At 41.6% G+C, this 26,996-nt stretch overlaps 1 protein-coding gene and 1 pseudogene across 4 annotated transcripts in view; one reads left to right on the top strand and one right to left on the bottom strand.

Annotated features, from left to right (window-relative positions):
• Positions 1-26,996, top strand: part of LOC131764033 (HLA class II histocompatibility antigen, DO beta chain) — a 48,485-nt gene that overhangs the window by 4,761 nt on the left and 16,728 nt on the right. For 2 of the 4 annotated variants that reach the window (XM_059076926.2, XM_067005987.1), the window contains exons 6-12: positions 377-574; positions 730-858; positions 1,171-1,359; positions 1,497-1,670; positions 1,853-2,012; positions 5,572-5,708; positions 6,008-6,772. In XM_059076926.2, the coding sequence (XP_058932909.2) occupies positions 377-574; positions 730-858; positions 1,171-1,359; positions 1,497-1,670; positions 1,853-2,012; positions 5,572-5,708; positions 6,008-6,187 (1,167 nt within the window). In that variant the 3' untranslated portion in view covers positions 6,188-6,772. Of the gene's footprint in view, positions 1-376; positions 575-729; positions 859-1,170; positions 1,360-1,496; positions 1,671-1,852; positions 2,013-5,571; positions 5,709-6,007; positions 6,773-17,315; positions 17,426-26,996 lie in introns of those variants that run through there. The other 2 variants (XM_067005988.1, XM_059076939.2) reach the window with 2 other exon arrangements.
• Positions 15,954-16,925, bottom strand: LOC131764039 (ester hydrolase C11orf54 homolog pseudogene; annotated as a pseudogene).

The following is a 26,996-nucleotide window of genomic DNA, read 5'->3' as shown; positions in this document are numbered from 1 at the left end:
TCCATTATAGGTTATTAAAAGATGTTGAATGTAGTTCCCTGTGCTATACAGTAAATCCTTGTTGCTTATCTATTTTGTGTTAGTAGTTTGTATCTGTTCATCTCAAACTCTTAATTTATCCACTCTCCCCTTCCCGCACCTTTGGTAACCATAAGTTTGTTTTCTACGTCTGTGAGTCTGTTTCTGTTTGTATACAGATTCATATGTATTATTTTTTTAGATTCTACATGTAAATGATATCATATAATATTTGTCTTTCTCTGTCTGACTTACTTCACTTAGCGTGAAGAGAGCATTCCAAGGGCTGGAATGAGACGTGGGGGTCGGCTATCTTCTGCCGAATCAGCCCCTCCCATCTCCTGCCCCAATTTTCCAGGCAGTCCTTCAGGAGATCCAGGATGCTGTGGCGAAAGCAGGACAGGTGGTTCGTGAGGCAGTTGGAGGGCTGCAGACTGTGCGCAGTTTTGGGGCGGAGGAGCAAGAGGTCTGTCGCTATAAGGAGGCTCTTGACCGATGCCGGCAGCTGTGGTGGCGACGAGATCTGGAACAGGCCCTCTGCTTGCTCTTAAAGAGGGTGAGAAGGCTGAGTGGCTGGAGGAAGGTCCCAGGGAGGGGGCAGGGAAAGTGATGATCCTCTTCCTACAGCTGGTTCGGGGGTCGCTCAGTGTCATAGGGGCAGGGAGGCCAAAGAATGGAAGATTCTCAGGCTCCCTTTCCTTCTCTCTCCAGACGCTGCACTTGGCAATGAAGGTGCTGTTGCTGAGATGTGGGCTGCAGCAGATCCTGGCTGGGGACCTCACCCAGGGCGGGCTGCTCTCCTTTCTGCTCTACCAGGAGGACATGGGCTTGCAAGTGCAAGTGAGTCAGGAGCTGTGCACGCTCTCTTTTCTTGCTTTGGCTTCTATTTGTTCCCCTTAAAAAAACAAACAAACTGAAATAACCCCAACTCATTGTGATGGAGAATTTCAGACATGGGCAATAAAAGAGAAAAAAACTATAATGTGAACCCATGCATATATATATATGTATATAAAAGGTAGGGAATCTTTTGGGGATGAGGGGAGAAGCATGGCTGGGGTGGAGTGTGGCAGGGAGTGTGTGAGGAGTTGGGAAGTTGGTCTTTGGTGGAGCTTCCTTTGCTTGGCTGACCCCTGCCTTCCTGTTTTGCAGACCCTGGTGTACATGTTTGGGGACATGCTGAGCAACGTGGGGGCTGCAGAGAAGGTGTTCTGCTACCTGGACCGAAAGCCAAATCTGCCTCCAGCTGGGACACTGACCCCACCCACTCTGCAGGGCCTGGTGGAATTCCAAAACGTCTCCTTTGTGTATCCCAATCGCCCTGACCAGCCTGTGCTCAAGGTGCCTAATGGAGACCCCAGGGAGGGAATCTGGGCCCCTCATGCCCTGAGTGATGAGAAGTTTATCTTCCTCTGATAGAAAGAAGAGGAGAGGGAGGGCAAACAGGCAGGCCCCTAACTCTTTCCTGGCTTTTCTAGGGTCTGACATTCACCCTGCATCCTGGGCAGATGACCGCACTGGTGGGGCCCAATGGATCTGGAAAGAGCACAGTAGCTGCCCTGCTGCAGAATCTGTACCAGCCCACCAAGGGGCAGGTACTGCTGGACGGGGAGCCCATCTCCCAGTATGAGCACCGCTACCTACACCAACAGGTGAGTGGGGAGGAAGGAGAGGGATTGCAGATTGGATGGAAGAAGGATGTGCAGAGAGCAGGGGGTGGAGACGGGGGAAGAAACACAAGGGGTCCATTGTGAGGTAGGTAGGCGGGGAGGAAAGGAGGGTCCCTGCCATGGGGGTTTCCACATGGTCCTCTGCTCCTGTCGCCTCTGCCCAGGTGGTTTTGGTCGGGCAGGAGCCTGTGCTGTTCTCGGGTTCGGTGAGGGACAACATCACTTATGGGCTGAAGGGCTGCAGCGATGAGAAGGTGCTGGCTGCTGCACGGGCGGCCAGAGTGGAGGAGTTCATAAAGGAAATGAAGCACGGATTCGATACAGGTACCTTCTTCTTCTTTTTTTTCTTTTTTAAAACATCTTTATTGGAGTATAATTGCTTTACAATGGTGTGTTGGTTTCTGCTTTATAACAAAGTGAATCAGCTATATGTATACATATATCCCCATATCCCCTCCTTCTTGAGTCTCCCTTCCACTCTCCCTGTCCCACCCCTCTAGGTGGACACAAAGCACCGAGCTGATCTCCCTGTGCTATGCGGCTGCTTCCCACTAGCTATCTGTTTTACATTTGGTAGTGTATATATGTCCATGCCACTCTCTCACTTCGTCCCAGCTTACCCTTACCCCTCCACGTGTCCTCAAGTCCGTTCTCTACATCTGTGTCTTTATTCCTGTCCTGCCCCTAGGTTCTTCAGAACCTCTTTTTTAGATTCCATATATATGTGTTAGTATACGGTACTTGTTTTTCCTCTTTCTGACTTACTTCACTCTGTATGACAGACTCTAGGTCCATCCACCTCACTACAAATAAATCAATTTCATTTCTTTTTATGGCTGAGTAATATTCCATTGTATATATGTGCCACATCTTCTTTACCCATTCATCTACACTTAGGTTGCTTCCATGTCCTGGCTATTGTAAATAGAGCTGCAGTGAACATTGTGGTACATGACTCTTCTTGAATTATGGTTTTCTCAGGGTATATGCCCAGTAGTGGGATTGTTGGGTCATATGGTAGTTCTATTTTTAGTTTTTTAAGGAACCTCCATCCTGTTCTCCATAGTGGCTGTATCAATTTACATTCCCATCAACAGTGCAAGAGGGTTCCCTTTCCTCCACACCCTCTCCAGCATTTATTGTTTGTAGATTTTTTGATGATGGCCATTCTGACTGGTGTGAGGTGATACCTCATTGTAGTTTTGACTTGCATATCTCTAATATTAGTGATGTTGAGCATCCTTTCATGTGTTTGTTGGCAAGCTGTATATCTTTGGAGAAATATCTATTTAGGTCTTCTGCCCATTTTTGGATTGGGTTGTTTGTTTTTTTGACAATGAACTGCCTGAGCTGCTTGTAAATTTTGGAGATTAATCCTTTGTCAGTTGCTTCATTTGCATATATTTTCTCCCATTCTGAAGGTTGTCTTTTTGCCTTGTTTATGTTTTCCTTTGCTGTGCAAAAGCTTTTAAGTTTCATTAGGTCCCATTTGTTTATTTTTGTTATTTCCCTTTCTCTGGGAGGTGGGTCAAAAAGGATCTTGCTGTGATTTATGTCCTAGAGTGTTCTGCCTATGTTTTCCTCTAAGAGTTTTATAGTGTCTGGCCTTACATTTAGGTCTTTAATCCATTTTGAGTTTATTTTTGTGTATGGTGTTAGGGAGTGTTCTAATTTCATTCTTTTACATGTAGCTGTCCAGTTTTCCCAGCACCACTTATTGAAGAGGCTGTCTTTTCTCCATTGTATATTCTTGCCTCCTTTATCAAAGATAAGGTGACCATATGTGCGTGGGTTTATCTCTGGGCTTTCTATCCTGTTCCACTGATCTGTATTTCTGTTTTTGTGCCAGTACCATACTGTCTTGATTACTGTAGCTTTGTAGTATAGTCTGAAATCAGGGAGCCTGATTCCTCCAGCTGTGTTTTTCTTTCTCAAGATTGCTTTGGCTATTCGGGGTCTTTTGTGTTCCCATACAAATTGTGCAATTTTTTTTTCTTGTTCTGTGAAAAATGCCATTGGTAGTTTGTTAGGGATTGCATTGAATCTGTAGATTGCTTTGGGTGATATAGTCATTTTCACAATGTTGATTCTTCCAATCCAAGAACGGTGTATCTCTCCATCTGTTTGTATCATCTTTAATTTCTTTCGTCAGTGTCTTATAGTTTTTTTGCATACAGGTCTTTTGTCTCCTTAGGTAGGTTTATTCCTAGGTATTTTATTCTTTTTGTTGCAGTGGTAAATGGGAGTGTTTCCTTAATTTCTGTTTCAGATTTTTCATCATTAGTGTATAGGAATGCAAGAGGTTTCTGTGCATTAATTTTGTATCCTGCTACATTACTAGATTCATTGATTATCTCTAGTAGTTTTCTGGTAGCATCATTAGGATTCTGTATGCATAGTATCATGTCATCTGCAAACAGTGACAGTTTTACTTCTTCTTTTCCGATCTGTATTCCTTTTATTTCTTTTTCTTCTCTGATTGCTGTCACTAAAACTTCCAAAAGTATGTTGAATAATAGTGGTGAGAGTGGGCAACCTTGTCTTGTTCCTGATCTTAGTGGAAATGGTTTCAGTTTTTCACCATTGAGAACGATGTTGGCTGTGGGTTTGTCATATATGGCCTTGATTATGTTGAGGTTAGTTCCCTCTATGCCTACTCTCTGGAGGGTTTGTGTCATAAATGGGTGCTGAATTTTGTCAAAAGCTTTTTCTGCATCTGTTGAGATGATCATATGGTTTTTCTCCTTCAATTTGTTAATATGGTGTATCACAATGATTGATTTGAGTATATTGAAGAATCCTTGCATTCCTGGGGTAAACCCCAGTTGATCATGGTGTATGATCCTTTTAATGTGCTGTTGGATTCTGTTTGCTAGTATTTTGTTGAGGACTTTTGCGTCTGTGTTCATCAGTGATATTGGCCTGTAGTTTTCTTTTTTTGTGACATCTTTGTCTGGTTTGGTGTCAGGGTGATGGTGGCCTCATAGAATGAGTTTGGGAGTGTTCCTCCCTCTGCTATATTTTGGAAGAGTTTGAGAAGGATAGATGTTAGCTGTTCCGTAAATGTTTGATAGAATTCGCCTGTGAAGCCTTCTGGGCCTGGGCTTTTGTTTGTTGGAAGATTTTTAGTCAGAGTTTCAATTTCAGTGATTGTGATTGGTTTGTTTATATTTTCTATTTCTTCCTGGTTCAGTCTCGGAAGGTTGTGCTTTTCTGAGAATTTGTCCATTTCTTCCAGTTTGTCCATTTTATTGGCATAAAGTTGCTTGTAGAGTAATCTCTCACGATCCTTTGTTTTTCTGCAGTGTCAGTTGTTACTTCTCCTTTTTCATTTCTAATTCTATTTTTTTTTTTTTTTTTGGCGGTACGTGGGCCTCTCACTGTTGTGGCCTCTCCCGTTGCGGAGCACAGGGCGTCCTCTTCCTTTCTTTCTTGCTGAGTCTTGCTGATGGTTTATCAATTTTGTTTATCTTCTTAAAGAACCAGCTTTTAGTTTTATTGATCTTTGCTATTGCTTTCTTCATTTCTTTTTCATTTATTTCTGATCTGAACTTTCTGATTTCTTTCCTTCTGCTAACTTTGGGGTTTTTTTGTTCTTCTTTTTCTGATTGCTTTAGGGATACAGGTACTTTCAGCCAAACCCACTCACCTCCCTCCCCAGCATCATGAGTTCTGTAGCTGCCTGTCCAGCTCAGGAACCTTTGTTCCCGGAGAGCAGGGCAGGGTGATGATGCTCTATCTACACGGGCAGCCCTAGAGGTCCCTCCCCTACCCGGGCCCTCATCCGCCTAAGTGTTGGCTGTGGAAATACCAGCTGTGCTTGTGAGGAGGATGTTGTCATGGTCACCTGTGTCTGAGGAGAGGGATTTCTCATTTTCCTCAGAGGTGGGGGAGAAAGGGAACCAGTTGGCTCTGGGACAGAAGCAACGTCTGGCCATCGCCCGGGCCCTTGTGCGGGACCCCCGGGTCCTCATCCTGGATGAAGCTACCAGTGCCCTGGACGTGGAGTGTGAGCAGGCTGTGAGTACTGGGCTGTGAGGGGCAGGGACGGTGGGACCCTTCTTAGGGCTGGGATGGAATGGAGGATACGTGGGGTGGTGTGGGGACATCCCTGATGCCGCCATGGCTCCCGTCCCATCCTCCAGCTGCCACAGCCCCACTGAGACAGGAGGGCAGCGCAGACCTTTCCCTCCCGCTCTGTCTTATCTTCTCATGTTTCATGCCTTCTCTACCCTAAATCACTAGAGATGGTGCCCAGTGGGGCTGTGGCGTTCATCTCATTCTTATCTTTCTGAGACGTTACGATCTTCCCCCTTCAGCTGCAGGACTGGAAAGCTCACGGGGGCCGAACGGTGCTGGTGATCGCCCACAGGCGGCACACGGTTCTGAGCGCCGATCAGATCCTGGTGCTGAGGCAGGGGGAGCTGCAGGAGCATGTGCAGCTCATGGAGGGGGCAGGACCTCTACTCCTGCCTGGTGCAGCGGAGCAGGAGGACTGAGACCCCAGAGATGCTGGAGCCTTCTCAGGGCCATCTCAGTGACCCAGAGTAGCTCCTGCTTTGGCTTTCCCTGGGGGTGTTCCCCTGGGTGGTTGTTTTTGGAGCTGGAGGCACGATGATGGAGATTTAGACCATGTGTACTTTTGTCGGGGCCATGGGAGGGCAGGGGGTTGCTCTCTGTATCCAGGGACCTTATTTCCTTGATGAACAGAGCTTTGCCTGGTGCTGAGTACTGTACTGTGGCATCATAAATATATTTTAAAATATTTTTCCTTATATAAATAGCACACATTTGTATAGGAAATGTAGACAACAGAGACAGGTAGGAAGGAGAAAAGTAAAACTACACAGTTTCACATCCCAGAAATAATCACAGGGACTATTTTGCTGGCTGTCTTATCAACCTTTGAATTGTTCTTTGAGATACATATTAACCAGTATGACATAAATATTCATGAGTTTGCCTTTCTGTATCCTTCTCCATTCCCACCAGGACCTGATATTTTGTTGGGGAGCTAGGGTATGGTGGGACAGCGCACCGTTCCCTAATGAACAGTATGAATAAAATATTGATGAGTTACTGTGTACAGAGTTTTTATATGAGTAGGAACTATGCTAAGTCTTTTTCATGTATTATCATTTTTAATCCTTTTCCTCAGCCCTTTGAGATTGTTAGTTATTATCCCCATTTTATGGATGAGAATACTGAGTCTCAAAGAGATTAAAGGACTTTCCCAAGGTTGCACAATGGTGGAATTGGACTTGGAATCCACCAGAGTCCACGCTCTCAACTAATACATTATATTGCATCTTGTGTCATAATCTACTTTATAATCAGATCAAGTAAAGCTCTTTCACTTCTAGCTCCGAACAGCTCTGAATCCCTCATCTTCTCTCTGGTCTCGTTGTTGTAACTTTCATTCATAGTGTGAGATGATCTCATATTCAGAGAGGTTCCCCTACCGTTGGTGCACCTCTTGCAGCCTTTGTTCACAGTCATTCTGCTTTCTAAAAGACACGTAAGACGATGTCACTCTGTAAAATCCTCCCCGTGTCTTCACCCCTTTGTCTGCTCGGATCTTCCTCAGAGACAGTTTTTCTAGCCCGTTTGTCTCACCCTTTCTTGTTGGATTAAGTTCTATCCACAACAAACTTCCTGCCCTCCTGATGCCTTTGTGCCTGTGAATATGTTGTTTCTCGGTGAACGACGCTCCTGGATTTGCCCCAGTTCTTTTAAGATTCAACTCAGGATTCAAGTCTCCCAAGAAGTCTTGCTTTATCTTCTCAGTCTGGAGAAAGTGCCCTTTCTACGTGCTCTTGTTGCTCTGCTCCTGGGGCTAGCCTCTCTCACAGTCCCTATTAAACTCTCCACCGCCCACTGTAGACCTCTGTCTTTCCACTAGACCATGAGCCCTTGCGGGAGAGGCCATCTGTTTTATTAAGCTTTATATCTACTACCTGGCACAGGGCTCCATTCATAGTGGACAATGAATAAACGTTTGTTGGGTAAATGAATAAATCTCCTTCCTCTATTGTCTTCCATCTTAATCCTCCCTACACGTACAAATCATGGAAAATCCAAAGCTGTACACATCACTGGTTATTGGAAGGGTCTTAAATTGGACGGTTCCTATTCTAGGAAATTGAAACTTTCACTTTCCCAGAAATAGCAGGTACTTTCCCAGCTAGCAGTGAACTCACCAGAACTTTTTGTTGTTTTGGATTTTTTTTTTTTTTTTTTTTTTCTGCCTGGCAACTATTGGGAGCAAGGTGAGGCCAGAGGAAGGAACTTCTTATGCAGATAAACCTTTGCTTCATCCTGCTGCTGTCCTATTGCTCCACACCTGTTTATCTCTCAAATTTCACCGAGGGTGAAGTAAGCATTGGGAGAGAGAAGGCTGGCGTGATTCCTTCTCCTCCCCACCAAATGTCCTTCTTTATTTATAAAGTAGGAATAATAATTTCTGTATCTCCCAACCTTATGGAAACTGTAGTCCTCACAGAAGAAGATCTATTAATCTCTGATGTCCTCAGTACAAACTATACCCACTGACTCAAAATACTTTAAACTTGGAAGATACCTTAAAGATAGTATGGCTGTCAAATCTTACTTTACAGATAGGGAAAGTGGCCTGAAATCACACAGCTAATCAGTGACAGAGCTGGGAGGAAAACTCAGGCATCCTGATTGACAGTACGGGAAGATACAGCAGAACTTAGGATCATAAGCGGTCATGAAAACCTGTTATCTCAGGGAAACGTCCAGGTACGCCTTATTTCAGGGACACAGAAAAGTGTTCCCCGACAGTATTCAACAAATCCTTACAAGTGTGGTCTGCCTGGTAACCACAGACATGAGTAATTCTGATTTGTCCAGAGTTCTTTTCATTTCCCCCTCCTACTACCCTTCACCATTTGACTTCCACCCCTTAATTTCCCCTTCTTGTCCCTTACCTTCATTGCCTTTCCTGCTCAGCCATGTACTACTCTTTCCAAAGCGAGATATGAATGGAGAGGAGGAACCTTAGGAAACTCTCAGATTACTTTGGAGCTCCAAACAACCTTCCGCCCCATCTGCCCTGCCCAGTGTGGGAATAACATTGAACTTAAAGTACTTTACATCCCAGCCGAGTGGGGCAGCCACTTGTAGTCTGCATGGCAATCGTGGTTCAGGAGAAGGAAGTGTGGAGTCAGAATTTGGGGGGGAAAGGACAAGGGAGTAAGGAAAGCAAAAATCTTCTGTTTTGGGCGCTGAGTGAAAGGAGCATCCATTCACTTGGGTCCGCCGCCACCTGCTGGCCCTCGGAAAGACTGAGTCTTCAACCTAGAGTTTCAAGGACTTTTATGAATTGCAATAATTCAGTATCAATGATAATCATTCACGGAGTGCCTTCTGTGTGCTTCTGCTGTGCTAAGTGCCTGCCATATACCGTCTTACTTTATCTTTGAGATAATCCTGTGTGGCAGGTGTTACTATCCCAATTCTAAGAATGAGAATGGAGATTTAGAAACATTTACTCACTTGCCTGGGACACAGAGCTGGGAAAAGTTGGACTTTGCTTAACTTTGCAACAGAACTCCTCAAAAGAGTTTGCTACACTGCCTGTATCCACTTACCCTCTTACTATTCTCTTTTTAAAAGATACAGTTCATGTGAATAAGCAATACATTAATTAATGTGGTTTAAAATTCAAAAAGCACAACATGGTCTACGGAGAAAAGCTTCACTCCCATCCTTCCCCACAGTTTGCCAATACCCCTTTCTTTGGCAATCCATACTTCAAGCTTTATCCTTCCAGAGAAACAATATACTGTATATTTAAGCACATATATGTATATATTCTTGCTCCCTATTTTTACAAATAGCAGCTCCCTAAATTCCCAGTTCTGAAATTTACTTTTTTAAAAAAATAAATGTATTTATTTTATCTATTTTTGACTGCTTTGGGTCTTCATTGCAGCATGCGGGCTTTCTCTAGTTGCAGCGAGCAGGGGCTACTCTTCGATGCGGTGCATGGGCTTCTCATTGTGGTAGCTTTTTTTGTTGCAGAGCACGGGCTCTAGGCATGCGGGCTTCAGTAGTTGTGGCATGCGGGCTTCAGTAGTTGTGGCATGTGGGCTCAGTAGTTGTGGCTCGTGGGCTCTAGAGAGCAGGCTCAGTAGTTGTGGCACATGGGCTTAGTTGCTCCTTGGCATGTGGGATCTTCCTGACCAGGGTTCGAACCCGTGTCTCCTGCATTGGCAGGTGGATTCTTAACCACTGCACCACCAGGGAAGTCCTGAAATTTACTTTTTAAACTTTAGAAATATATGGCTCTAATGTATGCTATTTTATGGAAGTACCATATCTCATTTAGCCTGTCTCCTTTTATTGATGACTGGTTAGGCTATCAGAAGTCTTTTGATATTATAAGCAATGTCTTGTATAGACATTGTTATACACATGTGCGAGAATAGGACTACGATAAAATCTTAAAGAGGATGTTGCCAAGTCTAAGTGTTTATATCTTATTAATATTGATAGATATTGGAAAATTGCCTTCATGAAGATTGTATGAATGCAGAATTCCATCAGCAGTATATGAGTTTCTCTCTTTCCCCACATTCTCATCGACACAGAGTGTTGTAAAATTTTTAGATTTTGTGACTCTTATAGATAAAAAGTGGCATTGTACTGAAGTTGTCATTTGCTTTATTTTTGTTACCACTTAAGGAAGAAGGATATTGAACCCAGAAAGAAAAATTGGGATGCAATAAGCAAAGATGAGTAAACACACACGTGTGCACACACCACCACAACCATCATTAACTGAAACCTGTCTAAAATATTGGTAAATCAGACTGAGGAATGAAAAATGACTATAAGTACAAAAATCACTGACAATAATGACAATTACATTTAAGAACATGATGGAATAATCAGAAATAACATGAGAGTGAGGCAGATAAAGTAAAAGAATTCTAAAGTCTTGGTCTTATTTGGAAGGAGGGCAGAGATATTGATTAACTTTGGATGTTGCTAAATTAGGCAGTCATGTTAAAAATGTAGGGGTAAATCTTAATTAATAAAAATGAAAACTCCTAAGCCAGTAGGGGAAAATTAGAGATTACGTAGAATATTTAATTAGTTTAAGGTAAGTGATGAAAGGAGAAAAAAGGAAGCAAAGAACATAGCACAGGGCTTCCCTGGTGGCGCAGTGGTTGAGAGTCCGCCTGCCGATGCAGGGGACACGGGTTCGTGCCCCGGTCCAGGAAGATCCCACATGCTGCTGGGCCCATGAACCATGGCCACTGAGCCTGTGCATCCGGAGCCTGTGCTCCACAACGGCAGAGGCCACCACAATAAGAGGCCCGTGTACCGCAAAAAAAAAAAAAAAAAAAAAAAAGAACATAGCACAATATGTGATAATAGAAACAAATCCAGACAACTTAGTAGTCACAGAAATGTAAATAGCTTAAATTTAGAAGTTAAAAGAAAGAAGTTCTCAGATTGGATTAATACTATCACAAAGTCTAGTTATAAGCCCTTCACATGAGTCACAAAGAAAACTTAAATACTTGAAAAGGTTAAAATCAAAATGTGTAATCTGATGTGTAAAGCTAACACTAACAGAAGATAGTTCGTGTAGTTACATTGACATCTCAAAATATGCATAATTGGACTTCGCTGGTGGTCCAGTGGGTAAGACTCTGCTCTCCCAGCACAGGGGGCCCAGGTGTTATTCCTGGTTGGAGAATTAGATCCTGCATGCTTGCTGCAACTAAGAGTTTGCACACCACAACTAAGACCTGGCACAGCCAAAATAAATAAATATTACTAAATAAATAAATAAAAATATGCATAATGATAACAAGAAGTCACCAGGACATTATACTAAAACGGAATCAGTCTGCACCTAGCAATAAAGTCAGATATAGGTAAGAAAATATAGACCACAGGAATTCCCTGGAGGTCCAGTGGTTAGGACTCCTCATTTTCACTTCTGAGGGCTGGGGTTCAACCCCTGGTAGCGGAACTAAGATCCCACAAGCCGAGCAGTGTGGGCAAAAATAATATCTATATCTATATCCCAAATTATAGAAGAAATTGACAACTAGAAATACATTTCTTAATAATTATAGATTAAGTGGAAAAATGAGTAAGGACATAGAATAAGCTTGCTGATGGCCTAGCCTTTAATATATGAGAGTCAAAAGATAGCCCTAAGACTGATAAATCAAGTAGTTGTATTTAGAACATATGTAAGAGTACAAAGTTATACACAAAGACAGTGGAAGAGAAAGGGAGAGAATATAAGCTTGTTTTCTGATGTTTATAGTAGAAAACTAATAGGAACTATCTAAAGAAGAGAGGAACTAACTGAATTATACAAAAGTAAAATTATCAAGACAATCCCAACATATACGCTTTCCTAAATATCTGAAAAACTGCAATTTAGAAAACCACCAAAAGACATAGTGAAAGATTTTAAAAATGAAATACTCAGGCTTCCCTGGTAGTGCAGTGGTTGAGAATCAGCCTAACAATTCAGGGGACACGGGTTCAAGCCCTGGTCCGGGAAGATCCCACATGCCACGGAGCAACTAAGCCCATGCGCCACAACTACTGAGCCTGCACTTTAGAGCCCGCGAGCCACAAATACCGAAGCCTGTGCATCTAGAGCCCATGCTCCACAACAAGAGAAGCCACCATGATGAGAAGCCCACGCACTGCAACGAAGAGTAGCCCCCACCCGCCTCAACTAGAGAAAAGCCCGCATGCAGCAATGAAGACGCAACGCAGCCAAAAAATTTTAAAAAAATAAAAAAGAAATACTCAGGGCTTCCCTGGTGGCGCAGTGGTTGGGAGTACACCTGCCAAGGCAGGGGACGTGGGTTCGTGCCCTGGTCCGGGAGGATCCCACATGCCACGGAGCGGTTGGGCCTGTGAGCCATGGCCGCTGAGCCTGCGCGTCTGGAGCCTGTGCTCCGCAACGGGAGAGGCCACAACAGTAAGAGGCCCGCGTATCGCGGGGGAAAAAAAAAAAAAAAGAGAATGCAAACATAAAGAAAGCAGAGGTCACAATCTTATTATTAAACAAGGTGAAATTCAGACCAATCTCCCCAGATTGATTGAGATAAGAAGACACTTTAGAATGTAAAGTGTAAAATTCAAAATGCATATCTAAGAAATATATAAGTTCTAAATAGCACATAAGTAACCCTCACAAAGCAGAAATGAAGGTAGATACCAGGAAAATATTCAGAAATGTAGTAATAGGTGATTTTAATTCACTTTTCCTAGGAGTAAACAAATCAAGTAGACAAAAAATAAATGTGAACAGAGAAAATATCACTAACATAGTCAAAAATTAGATCTGATGGCTCTATATTGAAATTTCTTCACTGAAAATTGAGAACACAATTTTTCAAGTTTCAGCAAAATATTAATGAAAATAGACCACACATTCTGGCACTCAATCATTTCCCCAAAATAGGAATGATACAGATACTATTCTCTGACTATAATGGAGCAAGCTAGATAATAATCAGGTCAGAAAAGGTAAATGCCCTTCCACATAGGAGCTTAAAGAAAGGGTCTTTCTCTTGGGCCAGAGAGTGAGAAAACAAGCAAACAGACAAACAACTGAAGATTTTCTAGAAAAATGACAATTAAAAATTGTTACCGGGCTTCCCTGGTGGTGCAGTGGTTGAGAATCCGCCTGCCGATGCAGGGGACACGGGTTTGTGCCCCGGTGCGGGAGGATCCCACGTGCCGCGGAGCGGCTGGGCCAGTGAGCCATGGCCGCTGAGCCTGCGCGTCCGGACCCTGTGCTCCGCAACGGGAGAGACCACAGCGGTGAGAGGCCCGCGTACCGCAAAAAAAAAAAAAAAAATTGTTACCAAGTCACTCTGCTTGCCGCACAACAGGCCAGTAAATCGGGAGACGAGGTGTTGAGGCAAGGAATAGCGACTTTATTCAGAAAGCCGGCAGACCGGGAAGATGCGGGACTAGGGTCCCCCCAAAACCATCTTCTCAGGGTCTGGGTGGCAGTTTCTTTTATAAAACAGAGAGCGGGGGCTTCCCTGGTGGCGCAGTGGTTGAGAGTCTGCCTGTCGATGCAGGGGACACGGGTTCGTGCCCCGGTCCGGGAAGATCCCACATGCCGCGGAGCGGCTGGGCCCGTGAGCCATGGCCGCTGAGCCTGCGCGTCTGGAGTCTGTGCTCTGCAAAGGGAGAGGCCACAACAGTGAGAGGCCTGCGTACCGAAAAAAAAAAAAAAAAAAAAGAGAGCGGGAGGAGGTGAGGAAGTGAAGTAAAAAGGCCATTAGTTTTGCCTGGCTTGGCCAGCATTGGGAAGGGGATGTGTTAATTTCTTTTTTTTTCTGCAGCCATTCCCAGGTGGGCAGAGTCAGATTGTCTCCCTGGGAGCTGAACAAAGGCACTTTATTATAACATTCACGCCGATGGGCAGGGTTCCCTGAGGCAGGCCATTATATATGGTTATAATAACAAAAGCAATGATAAACAAAGTTTAAAATCAAAGAAACAGATCCAACATGGAGTCCAACTTTGCTCTTCCCTGTTACAATTAAATCACATATCAAACTGTTGGGCTATAGCTCCTCAGCATTCAGAGGAGAATTCATGACCTCAATTACTTACATCCATGAACGGAAAGAATGAAGTGAATTCAGTGAAAGGAAAACAAAATCAAACAAATGGAAACAACTTAAGTGTCTATCGATAGAAGAATGGATAAAGAAGATGTGGTACGTATATACAATAGAATATTGCTCAGCCATCAAAAAGAAATAAAATCATGACATTAACAGCAACATGGATGGACCTAGTGTGTATCATGCTAACTGAAATGTCAGAGAAAGACAAACACTGTATGGTTACAGTTACATGTGGAATCTGAAAAACAAAACAAGTGAACAAACAATTACAAAGCAGAAAGACTCATAGATACAGAGTGGTTGCCAAAGGGGAGGAGGCTGGGGAGAATAAGTGAAATAGGTGAGGGAGGTTCAGAGGTATAAACCTCCAGTTACAAAATAAATGAGTTACAGGAATGAAATGTACAGGCTGGGGAATATAGTCAATAATATTGTAATAACTTTGTATGGTGACAGATGGTAACTAGACTTATCATGGTGATTACTTTGTAATGTATAGAAATATCAAATCACTATGTTGTATATCTGGAACTAACAAGAGTGTTGTAGGTTAATTATATCTCAATAAAAATTAATAAAGTCACCAAGATAGCAATGGAAGAGATATATATTTTTTTGAATGTAAAATTTTTATTCTTTTCTTTTGGTACAAACTAGTGTTTATTAAAAAGTAATATTTAGGACTTTATACTCACAGGACATGTTATAGTTAACATCGAAAGACAAAAAATATTTCTTGACAATTTATTATATGCTTAGTACTAAAAAGCTCCTAAATCAGTGTTGGCATTACAAGATTAGAGAGTTGTTTTTGGCTCATGATTATTATAGAAAAACACTGAGGAAAATTTCAATCATTACAATTGGTAAAGGTATAATTTTATATTTCATGAAGGATAGTAGTCATATTTAGCAATAGCCTCATTTATAAATTAAAGTATACTCACATCGAGGTTGTATTTTGATGCTGTTTCTTTTCACTTCTCGCAAATAACCAACAAGGCACAAACTGCTTCCAATTGACGGTCCAAACAAAGGAGGAATCATGGCTAACCGTCTAGTTGCTAATATTTGTTAAAGGCAAATTGCAAACTTTGGAGTATCAACATCACCAAAAGGAGTAAAGTTGCTCCCTCTGCCCACTTATTCCGTGGAAAAAGTGTACTTTGACTTCTAAAATGGAGTTTAAAAATTCAGTAGAAAGATATAACAACTATCAACATTTCCAGCACTGATTTTTCTAATACCCAGAAACATCCACTTAGCAGTTGTAAGACTAACTTGAAAAACTGAATATACAAATGTAAATTATTGCCATTAGCTAGTAGGGATCATCACTTGATTCTTAATCCTGTTTATATTTAATTATAAACATAAGACTGATTTTTAGAATGAAAAGAATGAAGAACATCTCCATCATGTGTCTTTGTTCCCAATAATCCCTTTCAGATAGATCTGTGAAGTAATACAGAGCACAGTGTCAACATACCTTTCATTTCAAAGGCCGAAAAAAATAAGGCTTATTAAGTAGTGAGATCATTTCTATTAGCCTTTATATTAGTATCAATTAATGAGTTAATCAGTCAAAGGAGTATCAGTTGATTTAATCTCGCCCAAATGAATGGGTCTCTGTTGGTTGATCAATGTGATAGAGAAACCCTGCAGGTAAGAAGTATCCAAGATATTCCACTATATCTGGGGGGGTGTCATAATAGCAGTGTCCACCTCCATGATGACTAAAACAATGAGTGTACTCCAACCACAAATCAAACCCTGGGTCTCTGGAGATAAAAACTGGCAGACACACCAAAGGAGCCTTCATCTCATAAAAACGTAACTAACCATTGATTCATGTCTTCATCAGAGTTCAATGGGCAGGAAGAAAATTCTGCTGGCATAATATGAGTCTTCACTTTTCCCTTCTGAATCATGAAAAGTACTTCCCATTCCTACAGGCTTATCTCCATAATGTTTTTCAAGAGTTTGTCTCATACAAGTCACAAAGTTAAGTTTTCCAGTTCTTCTTTTGGCTTTCACCTCAATGACCTTTCCAGGTTGGCCTTCACTGGCAAAAAGATTAGCCAGTAATGCAAACCCCAAATCATGATATTTCTCACTGTATTTCTCAAGTAGGCACCCTCCATCTGCAAAGTTAACATGAGCAAAGCAACTTCCATTCACAGGAGGTTTGTGTTCACTTTCTGTTTGAACAACTGGCATAAACTCAGAATTGAATCCAAGAGTCTGAAATGGGCCTGCTCCTGCTCCAAGAACAAAAGCTCCAGGAAGCTGGATTTCTTTTGCAATTTTATTTAGATCATAAACTTTTTTTTTTTATTTATAAGAGGCAATAAGTAAGGCACACCTCCTACTTCTGCAATTCTAGTTTTCCCACAGATACCTTTTACGGGAAAGGTAAATGGCTCCTTGGTCAAATTAGGCCAATCAACTACAGAGACCTGGACATCAGCAAAGTTATCCGTTAGCCCCTTCTGTAGAACTCCAACAAGCTCCTCTAGACTTGGCACATGAAAAGAATACTCAGCACAAGACATCTTCTTTCTAATTGGTGAGGGAAGCCTACCTGGAAGAGATATTTTTGTCAGGTAATAAGGAGAATTATTTTTTACCGCATCAATGAATAACCACATCTACCACACCCAACTTCTCTCACTCCCTAGGGAACGGGGAGGGAATGAGAGAGAGGGATGCAAAATATGAGTTTGGGGGAAAAAAATCACAGAAAAGCCCATGTCTCTATTAGGTAAGGGCTCTTGGCTGAAGTCAGACGGGAAGAGATAGATGAAAATACCCCACTTTATTTTTCAAACTCATACAAGTAGAACACAAAAACAAAAATGTGGGAGAAAGCAACCAGGGCATGACCTCTCCCTTTATTAGTTGTCTCCCCAGAAACGTCTGTTTTCTCTGATGAGCCTCTGAAGCTCAGATCCTTCCACTGTAGGCATTGACAAGAAGCACAGAAAATGACTCAACAAAGCTTCCAACTGGACCAATCAGAGGCTTCGATTTATTCAAGATGTATCAGAGGCCATTGACAAGGGAGATTCCCAGGTTGGTATTGCTTTCTCTTGGTTGACATTTCTACCTCTTCTTACAGATGGTCTCCATGTCATTCCTTGCTTGTGATATACGAAACCACTGATTTCTTTTGAAGAGTTGGGGATGAAAGTCTGTCCTGGTACCAAAGTTATAATATAGTTCTTCAGTTATTTTGACCTTTTGTGCATCTTATCATTACTGGGATGTTAAAGGTGTAGAAATAAAGTTTCCAGGGTTCTCAAGTAAGAAATGTAGTGCAATGGAAATAGCACAACCTATGGATTTACTACCTGTGAACTTTGGTTCATTTTTTCATTACTTCACCTGTAAAAGGGAGGTCATAATGGTATCTACAGTGAAGCGTTGTTCTGTTGATTCTGTCTCTCTTCCTCTCTTTCTCTCTCTCCCTCCTCCTGCACCACATATTCATATAGTGCTTAGAAAATTGACGCATAACAATCAATCAAAAAGTATAGCTCTTACTGTTATGATGTAGTCAAGTCAGATTTCAGAGTTTATGGGAAGAAGGAAAAGGGAGCCCTCCTAAACTTCTGGTTCAGCATCCATATCTTCCAATCTCCCCTCACCACCACTTGCCATCTAATAACTCCTCTTCCCTCTAAATCCAAGCACAAGCCCCAAGGTAATCTATGTTCTCTGGGCCCCAGAGTTCTCTTCTCCTCATGGGCTCTCGTTCATCTCCGAGAGAGAGTCATTTTCTGCAGAAGCCCAGCTGGGGTACTGCCTGCAGAGGAGGGGAGACAGGCTTAGGCATAAGCAGCCTTGTCATCTCCTGCTTTTACTGCTTCTGATCACCCCCATATCATGTCCTCATCCACTTAGCCTCAAGTAAAACATTTTTCTCTATTTCCAGATGAGATGAGATACACAGGAAAGACTGAGGTAAGTGTTTGTATGAAGAAAGAAGGAAATTAAAATTCAGTGGTTTGAGTTCCTTCTGATTGCCACCTTTCTACTCAGTGTCACACACACCCTTCCAACTGGGAGCAACACAACCATCCACTTCTAGAAGAAGCACTCACAACCATGGCTCATACATCTGTACACAGAGTTGAATTTCTGGCCTGTGGTCAGGCTTCTAATTCATGAATATTCTAACCTACCTGAGGGATGTGGGGAGGAGGGTACATTCTGGTTCCTGTCCTATTAGTCAGGTTAAGTGAGGCTGTAGTAACAACAACCACCAGTGCATTTTTTTTTTTTTTGGCCTCACCGCTTGGCTTGCAGGATCTCAGTTCCCTGAACAGGGATCGAACCTGGAACCTCCGCAGTGGAAGCATGGAGTCCTAACCATTGGACTGCCACGAAATTCCCACTACCAATTGCCTTAATTAAGCAAGTTATTTCTCATTCATGTAGTGTCTCTTGTAGGTTCAGGTGATCCTCTAGCGCAGCTTCTTTCCCTGATGACTCATCTAATTAGACTGCTTTTATATTCTGGTTTCAACATTTTATGTAACACAAGGCTGTCTTAGTTGACTTGGTAGTGTTGCCGAAATTCGACCTCTGTACACCGGTGCTGGATTAAATCTCGGAGACAGAGTTTTGGATGAAGTAGAAAGAAATAGCTTTATTTCTTTGCCAGGCAAATGGGGAGACAGCAGGCTAGTGCCCTCAAGACTGTGTGTCCTGCCTTGGAGGGGGTAGTGAGGAGTCTTACAGTGTTCAAGGAGCAGGGCGTGGTCAGCTCGTGGCCATTCTTCTGACTGATTGGTGGTGAGGTAATTGGAAGTCAGCATCATCAACCTTCTGGTTCCAACTGGTCTGGGGTCTATGTGCTTCTGGGCAGTGTACAGTTAACTTCTCCCACCAGGTGGGGATTTCAGTATCTGCAAAACAGCTCAAAGGACATGGCTTACAATATTATTTATAGCCCTTGAGGAAGAACTAAAGGTGCTTCACTACATTTAATGGCTAAAGTATTATTGTTTTGTCTTGCTTGACTATCTTCCTTTTTCTCACTTCTCTGATTAAATTTATTCTTTGACTAAAGTTTTTCTAAGACCAAAGGCAGGCAGAGGACATGGGTGGGGTTCTATTCTGGGAAGGCCTCACAGGGTCCTGCTTGGTTACAGTAGTGGGAGAGGAAAAGAGTCAGGAATTGGTAGTTACCTTCTTTGACCAAGAACCTTTTGTCCAGTAACCATTGGCTAGAACTAGTCTCTGGGATGTATCCCAGAGAGATATACCTAGTCCCAGATACTAGGTGGTGTAGTTTTTCCATATGCCTAAGGAGTAGAGAAACTTGGTGAACCCTAGTAACGTCTTCCATACCACTGCATCTTTTTCTTATTCTACCTGTCATGACCTCCCAGGGGAAGAAATGATTTTTTGGATGGCTCAGATCCCAGGGCAGGACATGTTTACTAAGAGTATCAGGGAAGGGGTGCCAGAGGACATTAAAGGTTACAAAGTTGCATTTCACCTTTCTTTCCTGGATCTTATTTCCGCCATCTTGAAAAGGGTCCCTTTGTGACCCATCATCTTTTTTTTTTTTTAATTGGAGTATAATTGCTTTACAATGTTGTGTTAGTTTCTGCTGTACAACGCAGTGAATCAGCTGTATGTATACATATATCCCCTTCCTCTTGGACATTCCCCTCACCTACCTCCACATGATCTCACCAGTCTAGGTCATCACAGAGCACTGAGCTGAGCTCCCTGTGCTCTACCACAGGTTCCCACTAGCTATCTATTTTACACATGGTAGTGTATTTACGTCAAACCTAATCTCTCAATTTTGCCCACCACCCCTTCCCTCTCTGTGTCCACACCTCTGTTCTCTACATCTATGTCTCTATTCTTACCCTGGAACTAAGTTCTTCTCTACCATTTTTCTAGATTCCACATATATGTGTTAATATATGGTATTTGTTTTCCTCCTTCTGGCTTACTTCACTCTGTATGACAGACCCTAGGTCCATTCACATCTCTACAAATGACCCAATTTCTTTCCTTTTTATGGCTGAGTAATATTTCATTGTATATGCATACCACATCTTCTTTATCCATTCATCTGTCGATGGACACTTAGGTTGTTTCTATGTCCTGGCTATTGTAAACAGTGCTGCAATGAACATTGGGGTACATGTGTCCTTTTGAATTGTGGTTTTCTCAGGGTATATGCCCCGTAGTGGGATTGCTGGGTCACATGGTAGTTCTATTTGTAGTTTTTAAAGAAACCTCCATCCTGTTCTCCATAGAGGCTGTATCAATTTACATTCCCACCAACAGTGCAAGGAGGCTCCTTTTCTTCACACCCTCTTCAGCATTTATTGTTTGTAGATTTTTTTTTTTTTTTTTTGGTGGCACGCGGGCCTCTCACTGTTGTGGCCTCTCCCGTTGTGGAGCATGGGCTCTGGACGCACAGGCTCAGCGGCCATGGCACACAGGCCCGCCGCTCCAAGGCATGTGGGATCTTCCCAGACCGGGACACAAACCCGTGTCTCCTGCATCGACAGGCGGACTCTCAAACAGTGCACCACCAGAGAAAACCTGTTTGTAGATTTTTTGATGATGGCTATTCTGACAGGTGGGAGGTGATACCTCATTGTAGTTTTGATTTGCGTTTCTCCAATAATTAGTGATATTGAGCAGCCTTTCATGTGCCTCTTGGCCATCTGTATGTCTACTTTGGTGAAATGTCTACTTTGGTGAAATGTCTATTTAGGTCTTCTGCCCATTTTTGATTGGGTTGTTTGTTTTTTGATATTGAGCTGCATGAGCTTTTTGTGTATTTTGGAGATTAATCCTTTGTCTGTTGCTTTGTTTGCAGATATTTTCTCCCATTCTGAAGATTGTCTTTTCATCTTGTTTATGGTTTCCTTTGCTCTGCAAAAGCTTTTAAGTTTTATTAGGTCCCATTTGTTTATTTTTGTTTTTATTTTCCTTACTCTAGGAGGTGGGGTCCAAAAAGTTCTTGCTGTGGTTTATGTCAAAGAGTGTTTTTCCTATGTTTTCCTCTAAGAGTTTTCTAGTGTCCAGTCTTACATTTAGGTCTTTAATCCATTTGGAGGGTATTTTTGGGTATGGTGTTAGGGAGTGTTCTAATTTCATTCTTTTACATGTAGCTGTCCTGTTTTCCCAGCACCACTTATTGAAGAGATTATCTTTTCTCCACTGTATGTTCTTACCTCCTTTGTCATAGTTTAGGTGACCATAGGTGCATGGGTTTATCTCTGGGCTTTCTATCCTGTTCCATTGATCTATGTTTCTGTTTTTGTGCCAATACCATACTGTCTTAATTAATGTAGCTTTGTAGTATAGTTTGAAGTTGGAGATCCTGATTCCTCCAACTCCGTTTTTCTTTCTCAAGATTGCTTTGGCTATTCCGGGTCTTTTGTTTTCCATACAAATTGTAAAATCTTTTGTTCTAATGCTGTGAAAAATGCCATTGGTAATTTGATAGGGATTGCATGAATCTGTAGATCGTTTTGGGTAGTATGGTCATTTTCACAATATTGATTCTTCCCATCCAAGAACATGGTATATCTCTCCATCTGTTTGTGTCATCTTTGATTTCTTTCATCAGTGTTTTATAGTATTCTGAGTACAGTTCTCTTGCCTCCTTAGGTAGGTTTATCCCTGTGTATTTTATTCTTTGTGTTGTGATGGTAAATGAGATTGTTTTCTTAATTTCTCTTTCTGATTTTTCATTGTTAGTGAATAGGAAGGCAAGAGATTTCTGTGCATTAACTTTGTATCCTGCAACTTTACCAAATGCATTGATTAGCCCTAGTAGTTTTCTGGTGGCAACTTTAGGATTTTCTATGTATAGTATCATGTCATCTGCAAACAGTGATAATTTTACTTTTTTTTTCATTTTGTATTCCTTTTATTTTTTTTAATTCTCTCACTGCCATGGCTAGGACTTCCAAAACTATGTTGAATAATAGTGGTGAGAGTGGACATCCTTGTCTTGTTCCTGATCTTAGGGAAATACTTTCAGTTTTTCACCATTGAGAATGATGTTTGCTGTAGGTTTGTCATATATGACCTTTATTATGTTGAGGTAGTTCCCTCTATGCCCAGTTTCTGGAGAGTTTTTATCATCAATGGGTGTTGAATTTTGTCAAAAGATTTTTCTACATCTGTTGAGATGATCTTATGGTTTTTATTCCTTAATTTGTTAATATGGTGTATCACATTGATTTGCATATATTGAATAATTCTTGCATTCCTGGGACAAATCCCACTTGATCATGGTGTAAGATCATTTTAATGTGTTTTTGGATTCTGTTTGCAAGTATTTTGTTGAGGATTTTTGCGTCTATGGTCATCAGTCATCTTGGTCTGTAATTTTTTTGTCTTTTGATATCTTTGTCTGGTTTTGGTATCAGGGTGATGGTGGCCTCATAGAACGAATTTGGGAGTGTTCCTCCCTCTGAAATCTTTTGGAAGAGTTTGAGAAGTATAGGTGTCAGCTCTTCTCTAAATGTTTGATAGAATTTGCCTGTGAAGCCATCTGGGCCTGGACTTTTGTTTGTTGGAAGATTTTAAGTCACAGTTTCAATTTCATTACTTGTGATAGGTCTGTTTATATTTTCTAATTCAGCCTTGGAAAGTTGTACCTTTTGAAGAATTTGTCCAATTCTTCCAGGCTGTCCATTTTATTGGCATATAGTTGTTTATAGTAGTCTTTTATAATCCTTTGTATTTCTGCAGTGTCAGTTGTAATTCTCCTTTTTCATTTCTAATTTTATTGATTTGCATCCTCTCCTTTTTTTTCTTGATGAATCTGGCTAAAGGTGTATCAATTTTGTTTATCTTCTCAAAGAACCAACTTTTAGTTTTATTGACATTGCTATTGTTTTCTTCGTTTCTATTTCATTTATTTCTGCTCTGATCTTTATGATTTCTTTCCTTCTACTGACGTTGGGTTTTCTTTGTTCTTCTGTCTCTAGGTCAGATTTTTCATTTGAGGTTTTTCTTGTTTCTTGAGGTGAGATTGAATTGCTATAAACTTTCCTCTTAGAAAGTCTTTTGCTGCGTCGCATAGGTTTTGGGTCGTCGTGTTTTAGTTGTCCTTTATTTCTATGTATGTTTTAATTTCCTCTGTGATTTCTGCAGTGATCTCTTGATTATTTAGTAGTGCACTATTTAGTCTCCATGTATTTGTGTTTTTTACAGTTATTTTTCCTGTAATTGATTTCTAATCTCATAGTGTTGTGGTCAGAAAAGATGCTTGATACGATTTCAATTTTCTTAAATTTTTGAGGCTTGACTTGTGACTCAAGATGTGATCTATCCTGGAGAATGTTCCATGTGAACCTGAGAAGAAAGTGTATTCTGCTGCTTCAGGTGGAATGTCCTATAAGTATCAATCAAATCTATCTAGTCTCTTGTGTCATTTAAAGCTTGTGTTTCCTCCTTTATTTTCTGTCTGGATGATCTGTCCATTGGTGTAAGTGGTGTGTTAAAGTCCCCCACTATTACTGTTACTGTTGACTTCCTCTTTTATGGCTGTTAGCATTTGCCTTATGTATTGAGGTGCTCCTATGTTGGGAGGATATTTAAATCATATTTATTTTATTTAAATCATAAATATTTATAATTGTTATATCTTCTTCTTGGATTGATCCCTTGGTCATTATGTAGTGTCCTTCATTATCTCTTGTAACAGTCTTTATTTTAAAGTTTATTTTATCTGATATGAGTATTGCTACTCCAGCTTTGTTTTGGTTTCCATTTGCATGGGATATCTTTTTCCATCCCCTCACTTTCAGTCTGTATGTGTCCCGAGATCTGAAGTGGGTCTCTTGTAGACAGCACATATATGGGTCTTGTTTTAGTAGCCATTCAGCCAGTCTGGGTCTTGGTTGGGGCATTTAATCCATTTACATTCAAGGTAATTATTGATATGTATGTTCCTACTGCAATTTTCTTAATTGTCTTGGGTTTGTTTTTGTGGGTCTTTTTCTTCTCTCATGCTTCCCACTTAGAGAAGTTCCTTTAGCATTTGTTGTAAAGCTGGTTTGGTGGTGTTGAATTCTCTTAGCTTTTGCATATCTGTAAAGCTTTTCCTTTGAATCTGAATGAGATCCTTGCTGGGTAGAGTGATCTTTTTTGTAGGTTTTTTCCTTTCATCACTTTAAATATGTCCTGCCACTCCCTTCTGGCTTGCAGACTTTCTGCTGAAAAATCAGCTGATAACATTTTGGTGATTCCCTTGTATGTTATTTTTTGTTTTCCCTTGCTGCTTTAAAAATTTTTTCATTTTATTTAATTTTTGTTAGTTTGATTAATATTTGTCTTGGTGTGTTTCTCCTATTGTTTCTCTTGTATGGGAGTCTCTGCACTTCCTGGACTTGGGTGGTTGTTTCCTTTCCCATGTTAGGGAAATTTTTGACTATAATCTCTTCAAATATTTTCTGATCCTTTCTCTTTCTCTTCTTCTTCTGGGGCCCCTTTGATTCGAATGTTGGTGTATTTCATGTTGTCCCAGAGGTCTCTGAGACTGTCCTCAATTCTTTTCATTCTTTTTTCTTTATTCTGTTCTGTGGTGGTGAATTCCACCATTCTGTCTTCCAGGTCACTTATCCGTTCTTCTGCCTCAGTTATTCTGCTATTGATTCCTTCCAGTGTATCTTTCATTTCAGTTATTGTGTTGTTCATCTTTGTTTCTTTGTTTCTTTAGTTCTTCTAGGTCCTTGTTAAACATTTCTTGTATTTTCTTGATCTGTACCTCCATTCTATTTCTGAGATTTTGGATCATCTTTGCTATCACCAGTAAAGATTAATTCTTTTTCAGGTAGGTTGCCTATTTCCTCTTCATTTATTTGGTCTTGTAGGTTTTTACCTTTCTCCTTCATCTGTGACATATTTTTTTGTCATCTCATTTTTTTGATGGATGGGGTTGTGTTCCTGTCCTACTGGTTGTTTGTCCTTTGGCTTCCAGCTCTGGAGTTTGCAAGGCCATTGGGAAGAGCTGGGTCTTGGTGCTGAGATGAGGACCTCCGGGAGACCTCACTCTGATTAATATTCCCTGGGGTCTGAGACTCTCTGTTAGTCCAGTGATTTGGACTTGGTGCTGCCACCACAGGAGCTCAGGCCTGACCCCTGGTGTCCTGGGAACCAAGAATCCACAAGCTGTGTGGCACAGCAAAAAAAAAAAAGAATAACAAAGAATAAAAAATTAAATTAAATTAAAAAAGTAAAAAATACATTAGGAAAAAAAATAAATGAAACAACAACAAGGCAAAGCAAAACCACATCAGAAAAAAAAAAAAAGAAAGAGGGTCCAGAAAAGTCCTTGGCCAGGGGGGTGGGGAGGAGCTTATGCGGGGGTGGGGCTTAGGGGGCGGGGCCTATGCTCAGGACCCATGCAGCTCCTGAGAGGCATGGCAGGGCAGGGCTTAGGCTCAGCATGCCTGGAGGCAGCCTCGGAAGGCGGAGGTTCAGGCCTGGGGCTCCAGCAGGCTCCTCGGGGCCCAAGTACATGGGGGGGAAGCTGGACCCATTCCTTTCCCATCCTCCGATCCCCCCAAAGTCTATCCCCATCTCCGCTAATTCTCTTGCTGTAAGTGGGCCCCTCTGAGCATGGGAACCCCTTCCCTCCCCCAACCACCCCTCAGCGGTGCGGGTCCTGTCCCACCCCAATTCTCCTCCTCCCTTCCCTCCCTCCCAAGTCCTACCCAGTCGTGCGGGGGTTCCTCCTATCCCCTTAGGTGTCCAAGGTCCCCCACCAGTGCCTGGTAGATGCCCTAGTTGTGAGGAGATGTGAACTCTGTGTCCTCCTGCTCTGCCATCTTGACTCCCCCTGTCATCTTTCTTCTTCCCACACTTCATATGCTTGGAAGTTCTAATCCTTCAGGATTTACAGCTGGCTAGCAGTAAAAGTGGGAACATGAGACCTTCCTTGGGGTATCATGCTTCACAGAAGCTTATCATAAAACTCTCCATTAGAGTATCAGGGATTTGACCAGCTAATAAAACCTTTGATTTACAATTTGCTATCGCATTTATGGGTAGAGCTGTTCTGAGGGCATCTCAGCATATTTGGTAAGGCATAATTCAAGTATTCCAGGCTCACCTGGTCAATTAACATCATAATCCCATATTACACATCCATCAAAGTATGTGTTCCTTTAGGGAAATGAAGGAGAAAAAAATTCTATTGTATCTTCTCATTCAATGAAGTAGTGTGTGTGTGTGTGTGTGTGTGTGTGTGTGTGTGTGTGTGTGTATAAAATATATATACATATTTATTGTGGCTAATCAGTAATTTTTAAGGAATTCCAGATACAGTTTTTGTTTAACTGTTTATTTCCTCTCTTTTGTCCACATGCACAAACGTGGAATTATAAAATTATCTCTTGGCCACATGTATCAAATATCATGAACTGTTTCTTAGACAGTTAGAATTTTCTCTTCTTGCGTGCTCAAGCATTCCAATGTTGATTTGATTCTTCCTGACATTACAGTGGATTGTTTCCCTGTCACTCCACCCAGGTTTTACATTTCTTGCGGACAAGAAACATGTCTATTTCATCTTGCACTGTCCACAATATTGGGCCATAGAGTGAGATGCTAATTAAATGATAATGCACTTACAGACCACTTT

Source organism: Kogia breviceps, chromosome 10 (genome assembly GCF_026419965.1).
Source record: "Kogia breviceps isolate mKogBre1 chromosome 10, mKogBre1 haplotype 1, whole genome shotgun sequence".
NCBI classification, from domain to species: domain Eukaryota; kingdom Metazoa; phylum Chordata; class Mammalia; order Artiodactyla; family Physeteridae; genus Kogia; species Kogia breviceps.
Note: the sequence above shows the minus strand (reverse complement) of the source record. Positions and strands in the feature narration are given on the sequence as shown.